The sequence below is a fragment of the Barbatula barbatula genome (genome assembly GCF_947034865.1).
Source record: "Barbatula barbatula genome assembly, chromosome: 2".
Taxonomy (NCBI): Eukaryota; Metazoa; Chordata; class Actinopteri; order Cypriniformes; family Nemacheilidae; genus Barbatula; species Barbatula barbatula.
The window spans coordinates 4245710-4267494 of NC_136767.1; the positions used below are offsets into that span (position 1 = coordinate 4245710).

A 21785-nucleotide genomic window follows, 5' to 3' on the forward strand; every position below is an offset into this window, starting at 1 on the left:
ACTGAGCGATGTAACTTGTTCATTATCATTACCTGTGAGACTTGATTTCTACATGGCAGTTCAATTAATATTGTCTTTTTAGACCATTGGTATTGACTGGTTTGAGTTCTTTTATTGGTATAGGCAAGGGACATGGACTAAAATGCACCAGAATGCAGGAAATCACATCTATGAAATAAAAAAATTTCTGGGGGAGGATCCCCCCAGATGCCCACACACACACACAAACAGCCCCACCTAAAATATTTTTCACCAGCCGCCACTGGTGACAGGTGTGCACGCGCAGCTCACTGCATCACAAGCCTTGCTGTCTTTGATCTCATGCGCCTATTTGACACTTAAGCATTCTTGTTGTATTGCCAACACTGCAAGTTTTTACTGCAACATTGCATGTAAACACGTTCGTGCAGAACACCTGTTTTGGCAGATATCCATAAATCAGGACAGGGAAACACCACTCCCACAATCCGACAATGTGTCTATTATTCTATTCTCTTGAGGCGTATTCTCCTCCCCTCGCAGTGACAAAGATTGTTGCATTATACACCAGGGAATGTTATTCTAACTGACAACGTCTGTGACACCCAGACAGAAAGTAAGAGTTCCCGGCATGGAGGAGAGAGCGTGGCGGAGGTCCTGCGGGCTCACGGGGTCAAATTCGTCTTTACGTTGGTGGGAGGACACATCTCGCCCATCCTGGTGGCCTGTGAGAAACTGGGCATCCGCATCGTCGACACGCGGCACGAGGCCACGGCTGTGTTTGCAGCCGATGCCGTGGCGAGACTTTCCGGTAAGAACAAATCTAAGAAAGCAAGAGGGTCCTTCGTGTTGCATAAGGATGTTAGATGGTGATAATCTAGTGTTTTGCCCCTGTAGGCACAGTGGGTGTGGCTGCAGTCACGGCCGGACCTGGACTGACCAACACTGTCACTGCGGTGAAGAACGCTCAGATGGCCGAATCTCCTCTGCTTCTTATCGGTGGTGCAGCTGCTACTCTACTGCAGGTCAGAAAGTTACTTCAAGGTGCACTTTACATACTCTCTGCTCAGCCTGGCGTGCTGGAACACCTCTGCCTTATCTGTTCCTCATATCGCTATTGGTGTGAGATTATATCAGGTAACTGTCCGTCACAGAGCTAACCCCCTGACCGCAACAGTGAGGCTCTGAAAGTAGAAATCATTTTTTGAATTTAATTCTAAAACTTGAATATAACATTTCATGCGCAAGTTGTGAGTTTAATACTGAGTCTGTCAACAACTGTGTGTATAAGAATGCTTAACATGCTTTCTCTGCACTCATGAGATTGTGGTAGTGATGAAATTACAGGGTTTTATCTCCATGTATCTCTGACACAGTAAACTGGATGTGTATTCATCACCTCACCTCAAGGCTTATCTTAACTCTCCTGGTTCCTCCCGCCCAGTACAAGTGTACACACAGAGAGCAAATAAGTCAGCAATTACTTTTATATTATTATTGAACCGCTCTACCCGGGATCTTACGAAGCATGTTGAAGAGAAGAAACGCACTAGAAAGAAAATAACAAAGCAAATGATCTCATTTCAGTATGAACAGAAGAACAGGTGTACAGGGATGAAGCTTAAGGAACGGAGCTAAAGAAGAAACTTCAATGTTTGCTTCATTTTTTCTTAAGAATAAAATGACATGCTTTGTTTCTACTTGCCCGGTCAAGAGCTTACAGTATACTTATCTATCAAACCTTTCAGTGTAACAAGCACATCGCATTCTCATGTATATATTAACACGATGTGTTGAGTGACATTAATGATCAATTATTGTGGAGGGATTCTTTCGCTCATAATTTAATATAGAGGAGTCTCTGACACCATTGTTTGCGCATAATATTTCCTTCTGGAAGACGTATGATGCCAAACAATAAGCTATTAAAAGTAAACTGTTAGCTAGCATTATGATGTTGTGAACACTTATTCTTGTATTATAAAGTCGTTACTTTATATTTGTCGGAATACTTGTGACATTCAATGTTTCGACTTGCTCTGAACAAGAATGTCATTATATCATCATCATTATATTCAAATGAAATTCCGCACTGCTAAAATAATTTTTATTTTTGACGAAAAAGGGTTTAAGCATAAAATAAATAAGTCTATTTATCACAAAAATCTATTTATCACATATAAAAAGAGAATAGTTACTTTCACACTAAATGCTAATGATTTGTAAAAAAAAAAAAAATTCGGCCAATGGTCAATAATCTTTTTTACATATTTAAAGCACAATAAAATGTAAATGCTCCCCTAATTATTTTATATATTTTAATAAGTAAAATTCTGAATTTGTACATATTGTGTTACGCTGAATGACAATGTAACAGTATTTCAACCAAATTGTGACTTTATTGTCCAAGAAACTTTACGTTGTAAGTAAAAAGACATTTTACTTGCATTTAATGTGCTTTCTATGGACACAAAATCACTTTATCAATTTATTTCGACCCATGTATAAAACATCTGTGAAGCTATTCTAACTTCTGATGATCTTTATGGCAAGAACATAAAACTCCTTTTTTTAAATAAAATTAGGATGTGGATATAAATATGTGAGTATTGTCCTCCTAAGAATGTTTTGTCAATCTGATCCCATAAATTCTCATTGGTGCTGAAAAGTTGCAGACATAGTATATCTTACTGTAAAATACATTTGATATGAACATTCTGTTGAGTCGTGTGTGTAACGTAGAAGAGATCCTAGCTTAAGACATTAATTGTTTATGTTAATACAGCGAACAGTAATATTTTAAGTGTGTGTCATATGTGATGGTTTTGTGATCTGTTATAAATATGAAAATCTACAATTTGTACAAGAATAACCCACCACTCTTCCTCTTGACATTCGATTTTTGTGTTTTTTAGGGTAGAGGAGCCCTGCAGGATATTGACCAGATGTCTCTCTTTAAACCCCTCTGTAAGTTCTGTGCTTCAGTGAGAACAGTGAGAGAAATCGTTCCTACTGTGAGAAAAGCATTGGCCGTGGCACAGTCTGGCACACCAGGTAATGCTGCGAATGACCATTTTTTCATTTAATCATTTATCATTTTTGTGAGTGATTGAAACATGTCACTTTTCAGACAAGTTAAGATATAGTGAATCACACTTTTTAGAGAGTACATGACCTGACTCTGTGTGCATAAGTACAGTTTGATGTGTATAACAATTTCACAGGCCCAGTGTTTATCGAGCTTCCCATAGACACGCTGTACCCTTTCCATGTGGTGGAAAAAGAGTTTGCCCCTAAAAACACTCCCAAAGGTCTTATGGGCAAAATCACTGCACGGTAAAACATTTCTCACTTTTTATTTCCTCCAATTTTCTTACGCTTTATTTCATTATTAAAGGAAAGGCAATCACTTTTACGTTGAAAGTGTTTTTGTTTGTTATCCGCCAGGTATCTTAAAAATCACTTATCTAACTTATTTGCTGGAGCTTGGGAAAACCGTGATCCCTCCCCACTTCCCGTTCACATCCCGCAGGCCACAGAGGATGAGGTGAGACCTGTCAATCGTTTAATGGCCATTTGAGATGTATTATTAATTGCTTTTATGGTTGCGTCACATTAGATCTCATTTGATTCTCATCATCTTTAACATGAACCATAACAGGGCAGAATGAAATGATCTAGAAAGCTGTGACTTTTACTTCAGACACGGCAGATTAGATCTTATTTACATGACTCGGTATTCAAGTTGTTTCATTCATTTCCAGATTCAAAGATGCGTGGAACTGGTGAGCCGAGCCAAGAAACCCGTCATACTGTTGGGCAGCCAAGCAACCTTGCCGCCTACACCTGCAGATGATGTCAGGTCATTTAGCCATTCTGTCTTTACCCAGTTTGTGTCATACTCGTTCATGGAGTAGTTCATCAATCCCCTTCTGGATATTAAACCTATTGTCTTTGTGGTGCCAGTCATTTAAAGACACCCCTCCTTCATTAAACAGTAAACATTAAACATTTAATATTGACATATACTGGTTGACACCTTTACATTTTTTTAAATCATATCGTGAAAAAACCCGTTCTGCTACTTTAGACCTGCTTACTATTTATTTTTCTTTGCAATAAAGGGCATTAGAAGTATAAAATAACACTCAAAAAAAATTCTCTCAAAAAATTATATTCTCATGTGGTTCAAAACTTCTGGTTCATTTTTATGTGGAAAAGAAAATATGTTGAGAAATCATTTTGGGGCCAAGTCAATGGGGCGGTGTTGTTTGGCTACCAACAAATATCTTCTTTTGTATTCTGCAGAACAAATATTTATTTTTCTTACAAAAAAAGAGTTTAAATCTTGGTGTGAACTATCCCTTTAGGTCCGTAGTTCTCAAACGTTTTCCCTGTTGTACAGTGCATTTTCGACCCTCCCCAAAATAAAGTCGCATAATCCTAAACTAGAATTTTAAGAAACCAAAAACATATTCAGTTATACAATGCTGAAACATAAATAATTTTGGTTATTTTTCTAGTGTTTGATTGCGTGAAAAGTATGATACAAATTCCGTGTCCCCCTGGATCAATCTTGGGCCCCCCAGTTCGAGAACCACTGCTTTAGGTCCAAAGGGGTTTTATGCTCCATATGCAACCAACACAGTTACTGTATGTATTGAATAAATTGATCATATAGAATAATGCTTTAGTTGTGTAAGCATGAGCCAAAAACGGCAACAATTATTGATTTATAGCACCCGGACATGTAACTCATGGTTAAAGTTTGAACTCTCTTTTTGGATGTGTGTCTTACAGAAAGGCCCTAGAGTCTTTAGGCATTCCTTGCTTCCTGGGTGGGATGTCTCGGGGCATGCTGGGAAAGAACAGTCTACTGCACATCAGACAGAACAGGAGAGATGCCTTGAAAGATGCTGATCTTGTGCTGCTGGCAGGTGAGTAACAGCGCCATCTAGTGTCTTTTTATTTTCTATGGTTTTATACTGTTCGGAATGCTTAGAAAACTAAGCTATTCTTTTTCTAGATGTCAATACATGATTTGTTTTGGTTTGTAGGCACAGTGTGTGACTTCAGATTGGGTTATGGAAGGGTGCTGAACCGACGGAGTAAAATCATTGCAGTTAACAGAGACAGAAGTCAGCTATTGAAGAACTCGGACATGTTCTGCAAACCAACAGTGGCCATTCAAGGTGAAGAAGTGCAGTTTAATTTCTTTCCTGAATACATAATGTATAATACATTAATGAAAATAAAATTCTCTGTACTATAGTATTAACTATAGTATCTAACTAGTTTTAATTCATTAACTGTAATAGGCCTATACTGAATTGAACACCCTATACCGGAGTATCTTGACATTTTACTACAGTTTACTATAGTAAATATTATAGTATACTCTACTACAGTATTTTATCATTTGGGCACATCATTTACATTACACACTTACAATCTTGTGATCAATGTTTTGTAAAGAGACTGTACTTTATTGTGTATATTATATGTATATAAAATATGTATATCTTTTGGGACCTTTTGAAGTTTAAAAAGCTCTGCACTAAATAAACTAGAATCAAAATCCATCTGTAGTGGACATGAAATGGTAAATGCGTCACATGATTTGGGAGGGGTCGTGAGATATGTAGGAAGTGGTTATCGGGCACCTGCTCACCTGTTGTGGGTCAGGAGGGGGTGAATGGGGAGTACGTGTACTCTTTGTTGACCAGCAATTTATTTTTGCAACATGTTTGTGGAGTAATAATTGGAGTATTGGAAAGCTTTCTGTTTTTTGTATGTATGATGTCCTTTTTGATGCGTCACAAATACAGCACTCCCAGTTTAGCCGCTCAGCGGATTACAGCTACATCATATTTGTATAATTTAAGTTATAACCTGTGTATACATACAGTACATATACACTACTAAAAAAGGGTTCTACACTGACAATTTATTTTCCAAATGTTTCAGGCGATGCTGGCTCTTTCCTCCTGCGTCTCTCTAAAGCCCTCAAGGGACACAGATGCCCAGAGGAATGGCCTCAAAGTCTGAAAGAAGGAGATTACGTCAAAGAGAAAACTAACAGGTGAACTTTCCCCACCTTTTCTATTCTTGCTTGCATGTCAGCTTTGTCTCAGGAGACTGAATGTGTAAACCTATGACCTATAACTCCCTTTAGTTTCATCTCGCTGCCTATTTGTTTATCTCAGAGCCAAAGCAGATGAGAAGACAGAGATGCATCTGAATCCTCTGAATGTTCTGCACCGGGTGGATGAGCTTTTGAATGAGGACAGCATCATAGTGGCCGCCGGGGGAGATTTTGTCGGCAGTGCTGCTTATATCATGAGGCGGCGCGGCCCGCTGCGCTGGCTAGACCCAGATTAGCAGGACTATCGATATTTTTTGACCTGTTTGTGAACATCTAAAGCACCGTTTTGAAGGAATTGATGATTCTGTTTTCTGCTATTCACTCCAGGAGCTTTTGGGACTCTGGGTGTTGGAGGAGGTTTTGCTCTGGGGGCCAAGCTCTGTCGACCTGACTCTGAGGGAAGACTGTAAAGAAGTTAAATTGTATTGAATGCTTTGATATTGATCTCTGTTTGACCAGAGGACCTAGCTGACCTGACTGTAGTGACATTTGCCCCAGTTATTGAAACAGCTTTTCCCACGTGGTGCGATGTGTGTGTTACAGGTTTGGATCATTTACGGTGATGGTTCCCTTGGATACAGTGTAGCTGAATTTGATACCTTTACACGCCACAAGGTGGGGAAAACACGGCCAAACCTCACATATAAATAGTTTACATATCTATTTAAAAGACAGGACAGGGCGTAATAGGGTTTTGGATTACATTTGATTTATTTACAAATGAATTAAAAAATCATAACATTTTTAACCCTTTCCATATGCGATCAACAGCAGATGAAGCATGTTATGTGATTGTCCCCATAGACTTATATTGTAAGTGCATAATGCATAAATGCAGTATATAAGCCAGAACGATTGTAAATGAGCTGTTTTTTCACGTCATGTCAGACACCAGTGATCGCTCTGGTCGGAAATGATGCCTGCTGGAGTCAGATCTCCAGAGAACAAGTGCCTTTGCTCGGGAGCAATGTAGCCTGTGGTCTCGCCTTCACAGGTGAGATGGTTTACTCTAATAATATTTTCAAAATGTTGTCATAAATGTAGGATTTAGCACGAGTTTGAAGTTTACAGTACACCTCCCGAGTCTTCAAAAAAATATGTGGATCAAGATGTTTTTCAGAAAAAGGATATTGTTGCATGTATGTTCTTTGACCTGTGATGTCATATTACTAACCAGGGAAATTATTTACTTGAATGTTGTTGTACCGTACAGTTCAACTACGTGTAAAATCGCTTTAAAAGAGAAGTCTGGGTCACAGTTATTTACCATTTTTGTTATTTAGTAATTTATTGTTGAGTCTTCCGTAGCACCTGTGACATTATAGGATTGCATAGTGTCCAGCAGTTGTACACTCAAGGAATACAGCAGCACTGACATTTGACTTTCTTCTATACTGTATTTGGATACAAAAGTATGAATTCGTTTTTTTCTTGTTTTCTGCTTGCAGATTATCACATCGTAGCTGATGGCTATGGGGGCAAGGGTTACCTGGTTGGGCGACAGGATGAGTCACAACTTGATGACATCATTAAAAAGGCACAGAAGGAAAGTAGAGAGGGAAAAGCCATTCTGTTAAACGTTCTGATTGGGAAAACCAACTTCAGGGAGGGCTCTATCTCCGTCTAAACAGCGACACTGTGCACGATCCTGCCTAGAAACCCAAAGTTCTCTTTTATGTTTTACATTTCGATTTTATGTTTTAATTTTAAAGCCTAATTAATTTATATGCGGTGCACATTTCAGTACATTTACAGACTGACTTGTTAAAACAAAAAGAAGTTAAGTTATTGGAATGGAAGCAGAGTATCAAATGTGTGCAACAACATACCAGATTGCAGCGGTGTTGTAACTAGGACAGTTTTTAAAGTTAAATTGGGTGAAACTCAGAAAAAGGACAGGTTGTGGTCATCTTTCTCTCCACCAGAAATAAGACAATATTTCGCTCAAAGAGAGCTGATGTTTAATACATTTTTACATTGTGACATTATTTTATAAGTAAGCACATACATTTACCCAATGTCTCAGTGTTGTATTGGGGAAATAAGGCTTATTTTTTTCTCGTAATACTTAATTTGACAAGTACCATGTTGTAGAATTTGTTGTACTGGCTTTAATTTATGCTTATTTTATTTATATTACGTACTGTATTACAGTATGAGAATCACCATTTAGAATAATGAGAATTATTGAAACCTCCTATACAGGACCCATAACAATGAACTTTTTTTATTAATGTACTTAAAGTAGGTCACAATCGCAAAAATTATTTATTTAAGAAAAATATAAGTTGTATACGGTGGCCTGGACATGTTTTTTTTCTTGAAGTTCACCCATTTCCTTAAGGAGCAGCAGTGCCTTAGTGTGTCGCTTTGGAAGATCAGAAATGTTGTGGTCCTTTCAATATTTATTTCATGTTTTCCAAGCACATTAATATATGACAATGAAGGACTGATCTGTGTGTTAGTGTGGCTGCTTGTGTGATATATGCAATAGTGTTGAATCTTTTTCATTCAACGGTGTGCCTGAAACTGAAGACCATGACTTTGCAGTTACAGTTATTGTGCATGCTTACTGTATGACGGAATCAGTGGATCATCAAATTGAAGTTTAGAAACATGTTAGTTTTAATCTAAGTATTACCGTAAAATATATTTATAAGAACCTCTGGAAATAAGTAGTCTGTATTTTTTCAATCTGAGACCTTTCTATATCACAGTTCTTTTCCTCAGGTTTGTGATTCACAGAATCATTTAGGTATTGTTATATAATTCATCAAGATGTTTTGATTGCAATAAAATCACGAAAGACTCATAAACATCATTGAGAACAGCATCTTATTTCACGCCTTCTGATATTCAGAAGCTTCTGGGGCTTGTGAGTGGGCTCCCAGTGGAGAAGATGATTCTGGTAAAGGTTGCTGGACAACCTGGTCTCCTTGGTCCGGCCTCAAGCTGAGTCTCTGGAGCATTTGAAGAAGCCGCTTTAGGACCAAAGGCCTTAACCAGGATCGCTTTAAAGCTGATTTAGGTCATAACCACCAAATGTGGATTTATAATCCCGCTTACTTTCTCCTTCCTCCATAGCATTACACTACTGCAAAGGTATTTTCATCTTCAAATAATGTCAAATTAAAAGATAAGATGGCCAAAACTGTGACTTGAGCACTAAAGGGCAAACCACTAAATGTTTCCATATGTTAACACTAGTATTGACAAGAACCAACGAAGCCCAAAAAATCAGAGACAAGTGTGTGAACGTTTCTTAGTTTTAATTAATAAGCACTCCATCTTCTTCACACTTGATCTTCATTTTCATCCTCCGCAGCACCTTCTGTAAAGCACACAAACAAAACACTTTAGCAGAGAGTTAATGCATACATAATACACCAACATAAGCTGAACTTCTGAGCTTTGTTTTGAGCATTGCTAAATGGACTGTAACGTCACTCGCATTGTTTTTTCAGCATAAAGACTTTTTTTAAAGCCACTACACCCAGTCTGACTGCTTTGAAAAGGCTTCGTACGCTCGATATCTGAAAGGTGCTGATGAGCCGCTTCCCGCAGATCAGCGATCACATCAGGAAAGCTCTTCTCAAGTTCCTGCAGCTTGTCCACAGACAAGGAAAAAAGTGTGCAGGAACTTAAGGCACGAAGTTGAGCAGGCTGCTGTCCTCCCAAGAGCAAACTGATCTCTGCAAAGACATAACAGAGAAATCCAAATAGAAAAAACATTCAATATATAAGCAAGAAACTTAACTACAAGCCAAATACGTCATAACACTTTAATAGAGTACGGCATTTCTCCATCAAATGATCAAAACAAGTAGATCTACAGTAAGTCAACATAAAAAGTAGACTGGCGGTACAGTATATACTGTATGTATATTTTCTTTTAAATATACCAATGGCACACTTAAAGGTTTTTCGGTCGTTTTCCAAGTTGTCCGAATTATGTCTGAATTCTTTCACACATACTACCAGCTTCCTGTCAAAAGTAGGAAGTTCTTGGTAAAAATGATATGATGTGTGTCTCTGTAAAGTTCAAACTGAATTAAAGCAAGTTTCTCATACACCACCTCCAAAGTACTCTCCAGACAAGAGCTCCTGCTGGAAAGACTTGATCTCCTCGTGTACCCGTCCACGCTCGATGAAGAACATCCTGTCAGCAGGACCGTTCCGTTGGATGATGATGTCGCCTGTCTGGAAGATTTCGCACTCCAGCTTCATCAGAACGGCCTCGATCAGCGTGACATCGCCACTAGCAAACAGCCATCCCTTCATCAAGTTTGGGCACATGACTTTCATAACATCCTACAGTACGAAACATGAATGTCTTTTAGCTTTGAGCTCATGAATATGCTAATTTGCTCCTACACATGAACAAAATCAACTTTTAGAAGGTATACACATTTACACTCTTTTGATCGGTCAGTGACAACATTTGACAAAATGGTATAACTGCACACATCAGTTCATATTTTAAAAAATCTAACTTTCTCAATTTGACAAACCTTTTTTAGCGATTCTTGCAGGAGGCCAAGACAGCTCCTTTTCTGTTGCCATCTGTAGCCTGCAATGGCACGCTTGCGCAATGCCTTGGGCAGATGTTCGAAGTTTTTCAGCTACAGATGTAACATATCAAATATGCCATTATATTATCTGACGTACCTTCAGTTCATTTAATAAAAATGAGCAAATGTTACAAAAGAGCACCTCTTTTACGTTCGCATTGCTAGCTGCAAATGTTGCTATCTGCAAAGCAACAAGTGCAATAAACATCGATCGGCCGATCACAATACTTATGATGGCGGCCCATTGTTCTTCAATACCTACAAATCAGAGAAACACATCCATGCAAACGCCATTATTGCATCTTTTTACATCCTTTTTGAGTGCTGCTTGCTTTTACTAGGTTGTGGTAAGTTTTATTGTTAAGGATTTGGTCAAAGCCCTGAGTTCGTCTAAATGCAAGCATCGCTGAATTTAAGTATTTCGAATGCATGTTGGAAGTGTGACGTACGTGTCGGAGGGTCAGAAGCTCCACATAGTGTCCCGGTCATTTGGCAGAATGCACGAAAGAAAGAAGATGAGTACTTCTCTCCAATTGAGGCATTCTACGTAATGTGTCAAAAAAAGAATTAAACAGGCATTCAATTCACGTGACTTCTCACCATATTAAAAAACATGTACCATTTACCAGGAGGTGTTCTTGTGTGACCCAGCTATCAGGTGGAAATTCACCCAGCCCGGAGAGGAAAAACTGGATGCAGGCGTTCCAGTGCATAATAAGAAACAGCACCACTGCAACAAACAAGGTTCTAAAGAGTCTTCTCACTGCTACAAGCTGGATGTGTAAATCCTACAAGCACGTACGAAAACACCATGCAACCATTACAATCACTCTCCATACAACAACAAAAATGTCTACTTTTGTATGCAAGAAACTGGCTATTCCTTACTTCTTCAAGTTCCAAGAAAAACCTGGTGAGTTTCGGGACACGGAGCAGACGTATCATGCTCAGAATCCTCACAAACATGAGGATCCTCATGATCTTTGAGGCCATCAGCGAGCTCGTGTCAACGTGATAGTTTTCCTGAAACAAATCAAATATGGTTTTATAGTAAGACGTCGAATAGTTGATATCATCAATGTGACTGATATTAATAAGGCCGAATAAGCAAACTCACCAAAATTATGATGAAGACATCCGCCGGAAACGCAGCCAGCAGGTCTGGAACAAACCACGAGCTTAGATAGTCTTTCTTTATCAGCTGAGGATCAAGAACGGGCACCTAGACGGAACAAAAAAGTGCGGACTGAAAATCTGTTTTGAATATAAAAACATAGACAGGTGCAGCTAAGTAAGATAATCACATTTACGTTGTTGTCATCAGTTAAACTGGACTATTTCTAAAAATGTGTGATTGGCATTATTAAGGCGTTCATCAGTAATCTGGCTAATGCAAAGGTTTAGTTTTCATTTCGTTTCTTGTTTTTCACCCAGAACGCTGTTACGGCTGGTTTCCTACCTGACCATGTTCCTTGAAGAATCCCATTCGAAAGTTTATCAAGATGTCAAAACAGAACACTATGTCTGAGATGACATTTAAAGATAACCAAATCTTGTGTGAGCTTTTGTGGATATCCTCAGAAAAGGCCATGTCCAAAGGGATGGCAAACAAGTTGAAAGATGTAAGGATGATCATGAACAGCAGGTATACATTTCTGCGAAAAAAATAAAAAAGGCTTTGAAACACAAAATCTATTGTATGTTGCTTGGTTAGCTAATTCACTCAAAGTCCCACCGCATTCAATAATGTGTCGTTGTGTCACTCATCTTTTAGCACTGAAATAGCATCTGTAAAAGGTTTTTTCCTGTGATTATGATTTATTCATGCCTTAAAAAGGCTGAAATGTAACATTTGTACTGTATACATAGATGCTTCATTTGACGTGTGAGCAGCGTGTGCTGGTGTTGCAGAAGCAGAGCTGAAACATCAGTGATGGTTATATACTGTATGTAGTATATGCACCATCCACATCTATGCCTCACATGAAGTTGTAAACAGAGGCAGTTTCAAACAGCATTTTTTTAAACCGTCTTTGGTAAATATATGGAGAAAATACTCTACAATGGATTCAAGTATTGAAATTGCACACGGTTTATCTTAAAGCGTATATAAAAACACGATTATCGATTAATCGATTGTTCAAAAGAGGGAGTTTAACTCAAATTAAATTCCTTTATGATTTTGTTTTCACATTTTCCTTCATATGCAAAGATATTTCTAGTAACAAAAATTCCAGGGCCCTTTTCCAGTGGAAGGAATTGTTAGGACTCTGTCCTTCCTGTCTCGAGCTTTCTAGCTCCCTGGGCAGAGTCATGACATTGCCACGTTTTTCGTGTTTCTGTTGTGTTATGTGTGGAGACATGTGGCTTTATGTTGTTACTTAATGCCACGTGTCTTCCTGTTATGTCTCTCAGCCCCACCCTCCTATCTCCTGTTAGGGTTTCATTCCCATCGTCTGTTTTGTAATTCACCTCGTTAGGGTTTCATTCCCATCAGCTGTCACCACTCTCCCCATGTAATCACTCCTCGTTAGTGTCTCCCTTTATATGGTCTCAGTTTCTCTCTGTTCAGTGTTGGTGCATTGTCTTTATCTTTTGTCTGATGTTGGTATCTGTATCAACGCTCACGGTAGTATCCCCTGTTTCTCGTCTTGTTGGACTACCCTGTTTCCTGTTTCGGTTTTGTGAAGTGTTTTGTTTCTAGTGTTTGTTTTCGTTCTTGTTTTTCCCCATTGCGGGTGTTTTATTTAATAAAGTTTTTTGTTATACCTTCGTCTGCCTGCATCTGGGTTCTGTCCAAAACCATTTCGTGACAGAATGCACCAACCCATAAGAACCCAGCAGGCGGCGATTTTCCCTGCAAGGCCTCGCCAGCCTGGTCCCCTCTCCAGCATTCGCCAGGGGAACTTGGACCGGGACGAGTACCTGGACAGGTTCCTGGAAGCCGCAGTGGAGGAGCTCTTCGGGGAGGAAGAGGTGACGGCGGCGTTCAACAGCGGACTGAGGGTCCCCCTATCGCCTGCGGAGATGATGAGGCTGAGACCGCTTGGTTTCGAGGGTGTGCTCCAGTTCGCCATGAGCCGACCGGAGCCCAGTGTCTCCGTCTGTCCGAGGTTGTCTTCTCCGTTGGGCCCCATCCCCGAGGATCACACCCTGGAGCTTGGGGTGGTGACCACCACCGCACCATCAGCCTCGGACCCTGCAACCTCTTCACCACCTACCAGTCTTCAGGGCAAGCGTGGAAGGAGAGAGTCCTGGGGGTCCTCTTCGGAGGCCTCCAACGCGGAGCCAGCCCCGTCCTTCACCTCATTCCTCCAGCCGACTACCAGGAGATTGGCTCGGCAGAAGAGGAAGAGGCAACGGAGGGGGGCACGTAACCCAGCCCAGCCGGCGCTCCTGCCGGTTCTCCAGCCGGGGTCACAGCCAGCGATCCAGCAGGCGTCAGGACCTGCCTCTCCGCAGGCGTCAGGACCTGCCTCTCAGCAGGCGTCAGGACCTGCCTCTCAGCAGGCGTCAGGACCTGCCTCTCCGCAGGCGGCCAGACCTGCCCTTCCGCAGGCTTCAGGACCTGCCCTTCCGCAGGCTTCAGGACCTGCCTTTCCGCAGGCTTCAGGACCTGCCTTTCCGCAGGCTTCAGGACCTGCCTTTCCGCAGGCTTCAGGACCTGCCTTTCCGCAGGCTTCAGGACCTGCCTCTCCGCAGGCGTCAGGACCTGCCTCTCCGCAGGCGTCAGGACCTGCCCTTCCGCAGGCGTCAGGACCTGCCCTTCCGCAGGCGTCAGGACCTGCCCTTCCGCAGGCGTCAGGACCTGCCCTTCCGCAGGCGTCAGGACCTGCCCTTCCGCAGGCATCAGGACCTGCCCTTCCGCAGGCATCAGGACCTGCCCTTCCGCAGGCTTCAGGACCTGCCCATCAGCAGGCGTCCAGACCTGCCCATCAGCAGGCGTCCAGGCCTGCCCTTCCGCAGGCGGACTTCCAGCCGGTGCCTCAGCCGGACTTCCAGCCGGTGCCTCAGCCAGTTCTCCGGCCGGCATCACCTCAAGCTTTTTCCCCCCTTGGACACACACCTCTCCCTAGCCCCTTCAAGTCCCCGCCGGTCTCGTCCGGTTGCTTCAGGTCCCCGCCGGTCTCGTCCGGTTGCTTCAAGTCCCCGCCGGTCTCGTCCGGTTGCTTCAAGTCCCCGCCGGTCTCGTCCGGTTGCTTCAAGTCCCCGCCGGTCTCATCCGGTTGCTTCAAGTCCCCGCCGGTCTCGTCCGGTTGCTTCAAGTCCCCGCCGGTCTCGTCCGGTTGTTTCAAGTCTCCTCAACCTGTCCCACCCTTTTCTGGTGTCCCCAAGGTTTGGCCTCCCATTCCCCCACCCCCCCTCCCATGTTTGTTGTTTTTGTTGACCCACCCGAACCCCTTCATAGCCTCCCTTATGTTCCCTTTAGTTTGTTCTGTGTTGTGCTTGTGGTGTTTGTCCTTGTGCTTTTGTGTTTTGGCCCGCTGAAGTTTCTCCCTTGAGACGCCATGGGACGTTTCTGGGGGCGGGGGTAATGTTAGGACTCTGTCCTTCCTGTCTCGAGCTTTCTAGCTCCCTGGGCAGAGTCATGACATTGCCACGTTTTTCGTGTTTCTGTTGTGTTATGTGTGGAGACATGTGGCTTTATGTTGTTACTTAATGCCACGTGTCTTCCTGTTATGTCTCTCAGCCCCACCCTCCTATCTCCTGTTAGGGTTTCATTCCCATCGTCTGTTTTGTAATTCACCTCGTTAGGGTTTCATTCCCATCAGCTGTCACCACTCTCCCCATGTAATCACTCCTCGTTAGTGTCTCCCTTTATATGGTCTCAGTTTCTCTCTGTTCAGTGTTGGTGCATTGTCTTTATCTTTTGTCTGATGTTGGTATCTGTATCAACGCTCACGGTAGTATCCCCTGTTTCTCGTCTTGTTGGACTACCCTGTTTCCTGTTTCGGTTTTGTGAAGTGTTTTGTTTCTAGTGTTTGTTTTCGTTCTTGTTTTTCCCCATTGCGGGTGTTTTATTTAATAAAGTTTTTTGTTATACCTTCGTCTGCCTGCATCTGGGTTCTGTCCAAAACCATTTCGTGACAGGAATGAATGCCTTTCATGATTTAACCTCCTCAAATAAGCATTAATACAAATGATTTGTACCCCGACCCCCAAAAACACAAGATTTTGGTTAAATGTGGTGGTGCATTATTAATAAAATGAGATTTTTCCGGTTACCTGGCCCGACTCCGCGGATGTATTATACAAGTCTCTTTGTCAGACGGTTCTTTGCATTTCAATGGCATCCTTCCTGTAAACAAGTTTCAGCGAAAGGTGAAAGACGAACTCTTCTGATGCTGGTCGTGAAGCGAAGTGTACAGTTGACCGTTGCTTCCGTTGTTTTTTAAATTGCATCGAGTGAATTTGAATGATGCAGATCATCGTCATATTCATGCCGCTCCACCAGCAGCGGCTCGCCCATAGAGGGCGCTGGGGTGCCGACCTCCCTGCCAGTTTTTTATTTGTATTTAAAAAAAAAAATCTTTTAATAATCTCTCATTTTGAAAAATAATCTGTGTTAATTACATGATATTAATGGTTTTACTCTAGAATGTGTTTAGAACTCTCCAGAATGATATTTGGATGTTGGTGTAGTAGTAGTAGCCAATAGGCTGTCTTCCCTGGGCTCCAGTTTGCTCAGCCCTACAGTGCTGGAATTTAAGCCAATGGTTCCCCGGTTGCTACGCAAAAAAGTTTATATTTCGCCAATCATCGTCGTGTAATTTTAAGGTTTAGGGGCTCTGAAAATATCGCCTGTAGTACCAAGATTAGTGATGGGCGATACCACATTTTTTTGATGCGATACGATACCGATATTTTTTCTTTAAATTTAAGCGATACTGATACCGATACCGATACTGCTATCATTTTTAAAGTGTATGAGAATTTTTCATTTTTATAATAGAATATAATTACAATTAAAGACAAATTACGACTTGTACTGGCCATTAATAACATATTTATTATAAAAGGTTAATTTAACAAAAAATTTAAATGTTTAAACCACATTCTTCCAAAAATTATGATGAAATAACGTAAATCCTAAAAACATTAACTGTGCATTTTTTCACTGTCATTTTAAACAGGCCATTTTTCTTGAACTGTGTAACGGTCACCAGCTGGAGTGCCCTTGAAAACCACCAGAGGGCACTCCACATCAAACTTATCATTCACTCACAGACTACATTTCCCATAACGCACTACCCGGACTCATCAGCACTGATTTCACACACACCTGCATATCATTCACATTCACTCTATATATACCATGTGCACTTATTCACTCACTGCGAAGTCTTGTTAGCCTGTCTGCATTTCTGAGCGTTACCTGTGTCTATTCCCTGTCTTCTGGATTTGTGCCTTGTTCCCTGATTACCCTTTTGCCTCTGGTCCCTGCTTGTTTTGGTTTGTCTCTTTGTTTGGTTTGTTGCTTTGTTTGAACTGCCTGCCTGTGTATGACCCCTGCCCGTTATTTGGATTACGCCTTCGGATTACCCCCTAATAAAGCTGCAAGTGGATCTCACCTCTAAGTCTCGGAGCAGTTTCATGACAAACTGTTACACTTACTGTACAGAACTATTACTGAACTGTACTGAAGTTTCCTATCGCAAACTTTCATTTGTGTGCGCGCACAAACACACTTATTTTTATTTGCCTATTTGTACCAAGTGACAAGGGATTACACGTAATAGGTTAACTAATGACCAGCTCTTTGTACCTGGATACTTTTTGCCTCCCTGGAAAGTCTCCTGTAACGTCTTTTGTCGGACAGATGAAGACTGGGCAGAGGAAGACTGGGCACGGGCAGCTTGGTTTCGTTCAACCTCTTTATAAGTTTCAGGGTGTGTCGTTTGTAAATGTTTAAAAAGGTTGCTAGTATTATTGCTGTGTGCCACTTTTTTATCACATATATTGCATCGTGCAATATTGTAGAAAAATAGCACCACACCACGCTACTTTTCCTCTCTGCCATCGTGCCGCTCTGTTTAAAATGAATGCGTCGTCCACGTGACCACACAACTCGCGCTGCACCATCAAAATACACCCGCAGTGCATGCGGGTATGACATCAATTACGTATGGGTAAAGTCCACTACGTCATCGCGCTACAGACTGCACGCACGCACGCACGCACAGCCGGCTGGAAAGTTTTAACATTATAAACACCGTCACCGATTGACATAAACACTGCACAGCTTTGATAACATTTAGTCATGCCTTAATTAAGATATCGATACTTTATATGAAATATCGATACCTAAACAGTAGCTTTCGAGTATCGATATATCGATACTATAGCATCGATGTGCACATCCCTAACCAAGATTAGAGCAGTGCACCACTTTTTACCTTTTACCTCAGAGCGGAGTGCGAGTGCAGTATGGCGGCGCCGGCGACGTTGAATATCAATAATGTAGTCGTGGGAGTTAATCTTGCCCCAAATTCAGTAAAATCTCCACACCTGTATCCATTCGAAAGAAGAACATTAGCGGAAAAAACTAATTGTAAAAGAACTCGGATCAGACAAGCCAGAAGTGAATATAACGCAAAAGGCGCGAGAAAAGGAGAAAACCTACAAGAGAACCTTTTCCCGAGGTTGGTTCGATCGAAAGGTTTGGCTTACTAGCTGTGGTTACGCCAATGCAATCTTTTGCTTCCCTTGCTTACTGTTTAAAACAAGTGCTTGTGATAGCTCGTGGACACAGACAGGGGTGACAGACCTTAAACATATGTCAGAACGCATTAAGAAACATGAACGGGCAAGAGTGCATATGGACAACTCTGTGAAGCTAGCCATGCTAGGCCGAATTAGTATAGCCACACAGCTAGATGAGGGACACCGCATTGCCATAAGAAGGCACAACGAGGAGGTGGACAGGAATCGGCATATTTTGTCAAAGATCATTGATGCCGTGAAATTTTGTGGTGCCTTTGAACTTGCTTTGCGTGGTCACGATGAGAGTGACGCATCAGAAAACCCTGGCATTTTCCTGGGTCTAATTGATCTTATGGCCTCAATCGACCGTGAGTTGGAGGTGCACCTGGAGAACGCCACTGTTTTTAAAGGCACTTCGAAGACCGTGCAAAATGAACTGTTAGACTGCGCATGTTGTCAGTTCTCAGAGACCGCATTCTGGAAGAGGTGAAACAGTCGGACTATATTGCCATTCAGGCAGACGAGACAACCGACATCTGCACTCATTGTCAGCTTGTGCTTGTGCTACGGTACATAGATGGCCACAACAACATTCAAGAACGTTTTTTTGAGTTTATCGCGCTTCCAAATGCGATCGCTGATACGATTGCCACTGCATTATTGGAAAGGCTGAGCACCATCCTTCCTGCGGGACAAGAGAGAAAATTAATTGCCCAGGCCTATGATGGTGCCGCAGTGATGAGGGGTGCTACAGGTGGAGTGCAGCGTATAGTGCAAGACGTCTACGGGAGTGCATACTACGTTCACTGTTATGCGCATCAGTTGAACCTCATTATGCAGCAGGCAACATCCCAAAGATCGGGCAGTTTTTTTCAGACATTGGGGGGTTTTCTACATTTTTTTCCAAGTCATTCAAACGAACGGCAGTGCTGGATGAAGTGGTGGCACACAGACTTCCAGGTGCTTCAACAACGCGATGGAACTTCCACAGTCGTGCTGTTAACACAGTTTACGAGCACAAAGATGAACTGGTTAAGTGCTTCCAAACCATTCGAGACAGAGGAGACTTTGATGCCATATCGAAGAGAGAGGCCGGGGGTTGTATGAGAATGTTGGAAGATGAGGTTTTCTGTTTCATCCTGGCGTTATTCCACAAAATCATGCCACATGTAGACATGCTGTTTAACCATCTGCAGAAGAGGAACATAGACTCTGTCTTCATCGCAGGGATCACCCAGAGGTTCACTCACAGCATACAGGTGATCAGGTAGGCTATGATTTTGCATATTGGCTAAAAACATGCTTATGCAGCCTAAACAATAAAAACATAAATCCACATGGCTTAGCACAACAGAACCTATCATAAATATTACAATTTCGCCACCATGTTAGACTAGTGAATTTATTTGTGATGAATCTAGATAACATTGACTAGGCCCAACACAACAATAGCACATATTTTAATACAGATTTATTAAAATTATGTTTATATCTCCAGCAAGTTGGTTTCTGATACAGTAATTTCAGGGTGGACAGTGACTTGTGAAACTTATTTTGGATCAGGGACTCCGTTCCTTCTCTAGTTGAGGATGAGGAGTATAGGGGACCCGTACAGGAACCACCCCCGAAGAGAAGGAGGGCAATGGGAGAAGAAACACAACAGCAACAGAGGTAAGCAGTAATAGAAATTCTGTTTCTGTATTCTATAGCCTATATGTATTTGTGTTTGTTTGCACATTTTTGTATTCTGAATTGTCAAATCTATCTACTTTTTTTTCACATTTGTGATTTTATTAATTAGTGCTATATGGTGTGTATGTGTGAGTGAGCGAGAGAGAGAGTGATAGAGACCGCCAATAAAGCGAGTGAGTGAGTGAGTGATAGAGACCGCCAATAGAGCGAGCGAGCGAGCGAGTGAGTGAAAGCTAGTGTCTGTATTGTAATTAATAAAACTTACTTGCTCATAACAAAATTGTAACTGCTATGAATATGCTGATTTTATTGTATTGTTGAACTGAGAAATGTGAAAACTTAATGTTTTCTGTGCTTACTCTTCTACAATTATGTATAATTTCATAGGTGTGTGATACCATTATGAGCCATGCCAAGGAGAGGTTTTCTTTCACCAATCATCTCATCAGTGCCACTCTGTTGCAAGGAGACTTGTTCCCACAACACAGCAGAAAGTTCCCAGATTCAGCACTAGGAACCACGGTGGAAGCCTATCCCATGTTGGACAAACCCAGACTTAAAACAGAACTGTCCCTTATCTATGAAAATGAGGACTTCCAGGGTTGCAGTGGTGCACTGGCTCTCTTTCAGGTTGTAATGGAAAATAACCTTCAAGACACATTCACTGAAACTGTAAGTCTTCTCAAGATCCTCATCACCACACCAATGACAACAGCAGAATCAGAGAGGTGCTTCTCTACTTTAAAGAGGATCAAAACGTTCCTTAGGAACACTATGGCACAAGATCGCCTCAACGCTCTGGCTATACTCTCTATAGAGAAGAAACTCACACGGGACATTCCAGATTTCAACACAAGGGTCATTGAGAGATTTGCCACTCAGAAAGATAGACGAGCAAAGTTCCTGTACAAATAAGAGTTCTCCATCCCCTTCACTCACTCACCCCCCCCGCATTCACTCAATCTACCTCTCTCTCTCACACACACACACACACACCCCCCCCCCCCGCATTCACTCCATCTACCTCTCTCTCTCACACACACACACACACACACACACCCTCCCGCATTCACTCCATCTACCTCTCTCTCTCTCACACACACACACACACACACACACACCCTCCCGCATTCACTCCATCTACCTCTCTCTCTCTCTCTCTCACACACACACACACACCCTCCCGCATTCACTCCATCTACCTCTCTCTCTCACACACACACCCCCCCCCCCCCCCCCCGCATTCACTCCATCTACCTCTCTCTCTCACACACACACACACACCCCCCCCCCCCCGCATTCACTCCATCTACCTCTCTCTCTCTCTCACACACACACACACACCCTCCCGCATTCACTCCATCTACCTCTCTCTCTCACACACACACACACACCCTCCCGCATTCACTCCATCTACCTCTCTCTCTCACACACACACACACACACACCCTCCCGCATTCACTCCATCTACCTCTCTCATACACAAGTCTGTCACAGACACCATATCTTAGTCTCTCTCTACTCTTTACTCTCTCTTTTTCTCTCTCTCTCTCTCACACACACACACACACACACACACACACACACTCACCCTCCATCTATCTCTCCAACTCACTCACTTTGAAAGACACACACACACGCTGTCATTCTCTTACTCACTCAGTCTCTCTCTCACTCACCACACCACATTTCAC

General features: G+C 42.1%; 1 protein-coding gene across 1 annotated transcript in view; it reads left to right on the top strand.

Moving 5' to 3' along the window:
• LOC306890548 (2-hydroxyacyl-CoA lyase 2-like) overlaps window positions 1-7751 on the top strand; it is a gene marked incomplete at both ends in the record, with an annotated part of 40457 nt that extends 32706 nt beyond the window's left edge. The window contains 14 exons of the mRNA XM_079450349.1: window positions 589-790; window positions 877-1004; window positions 2895-3033; window positions 3204-3315; window positions 3427-3526; window positions 3744-3841; window positions 4780-4916; window positions 5037-5171; window positions 5947-6061; window positions 6186-6355; window positions 6452-6522; window positions 6668-6739; window positions 7013-7118; window positions 7573-7751. Coding sequence (XP_079306475.1) covers window positions 589-790; window positions 877-1004; window positions 2895-3033; window positions 3204-3315; window positions 3427-3526; window positions 3744-3841; window positions 4780-4916; window positions 5037-5171; window positions 5947-6061; window positions 6186-6355; window positions 6452-6522; window positions 6668-6739; window positions 7013-7118; window positions 7573-7751 — 1764 coding nt within the window. The remainder of the gene's footprint in view (window positions 1-588; window positions 791-876; window positions 1005-2894; window positions 3034-3203; window positions 3316-3426; window positions 3527-3743; window positions 3842-4779; window positions 4917-5036; window positions 5172-5946; window positions 6062-6185; window positions 6356-6451; window positions 6523-6667; window positions 6740-7012; window positions 7119-7572) is intronic.
• Between the last annotated feature and the right edge of the window lie 14034 nt (window positions 7752-21785).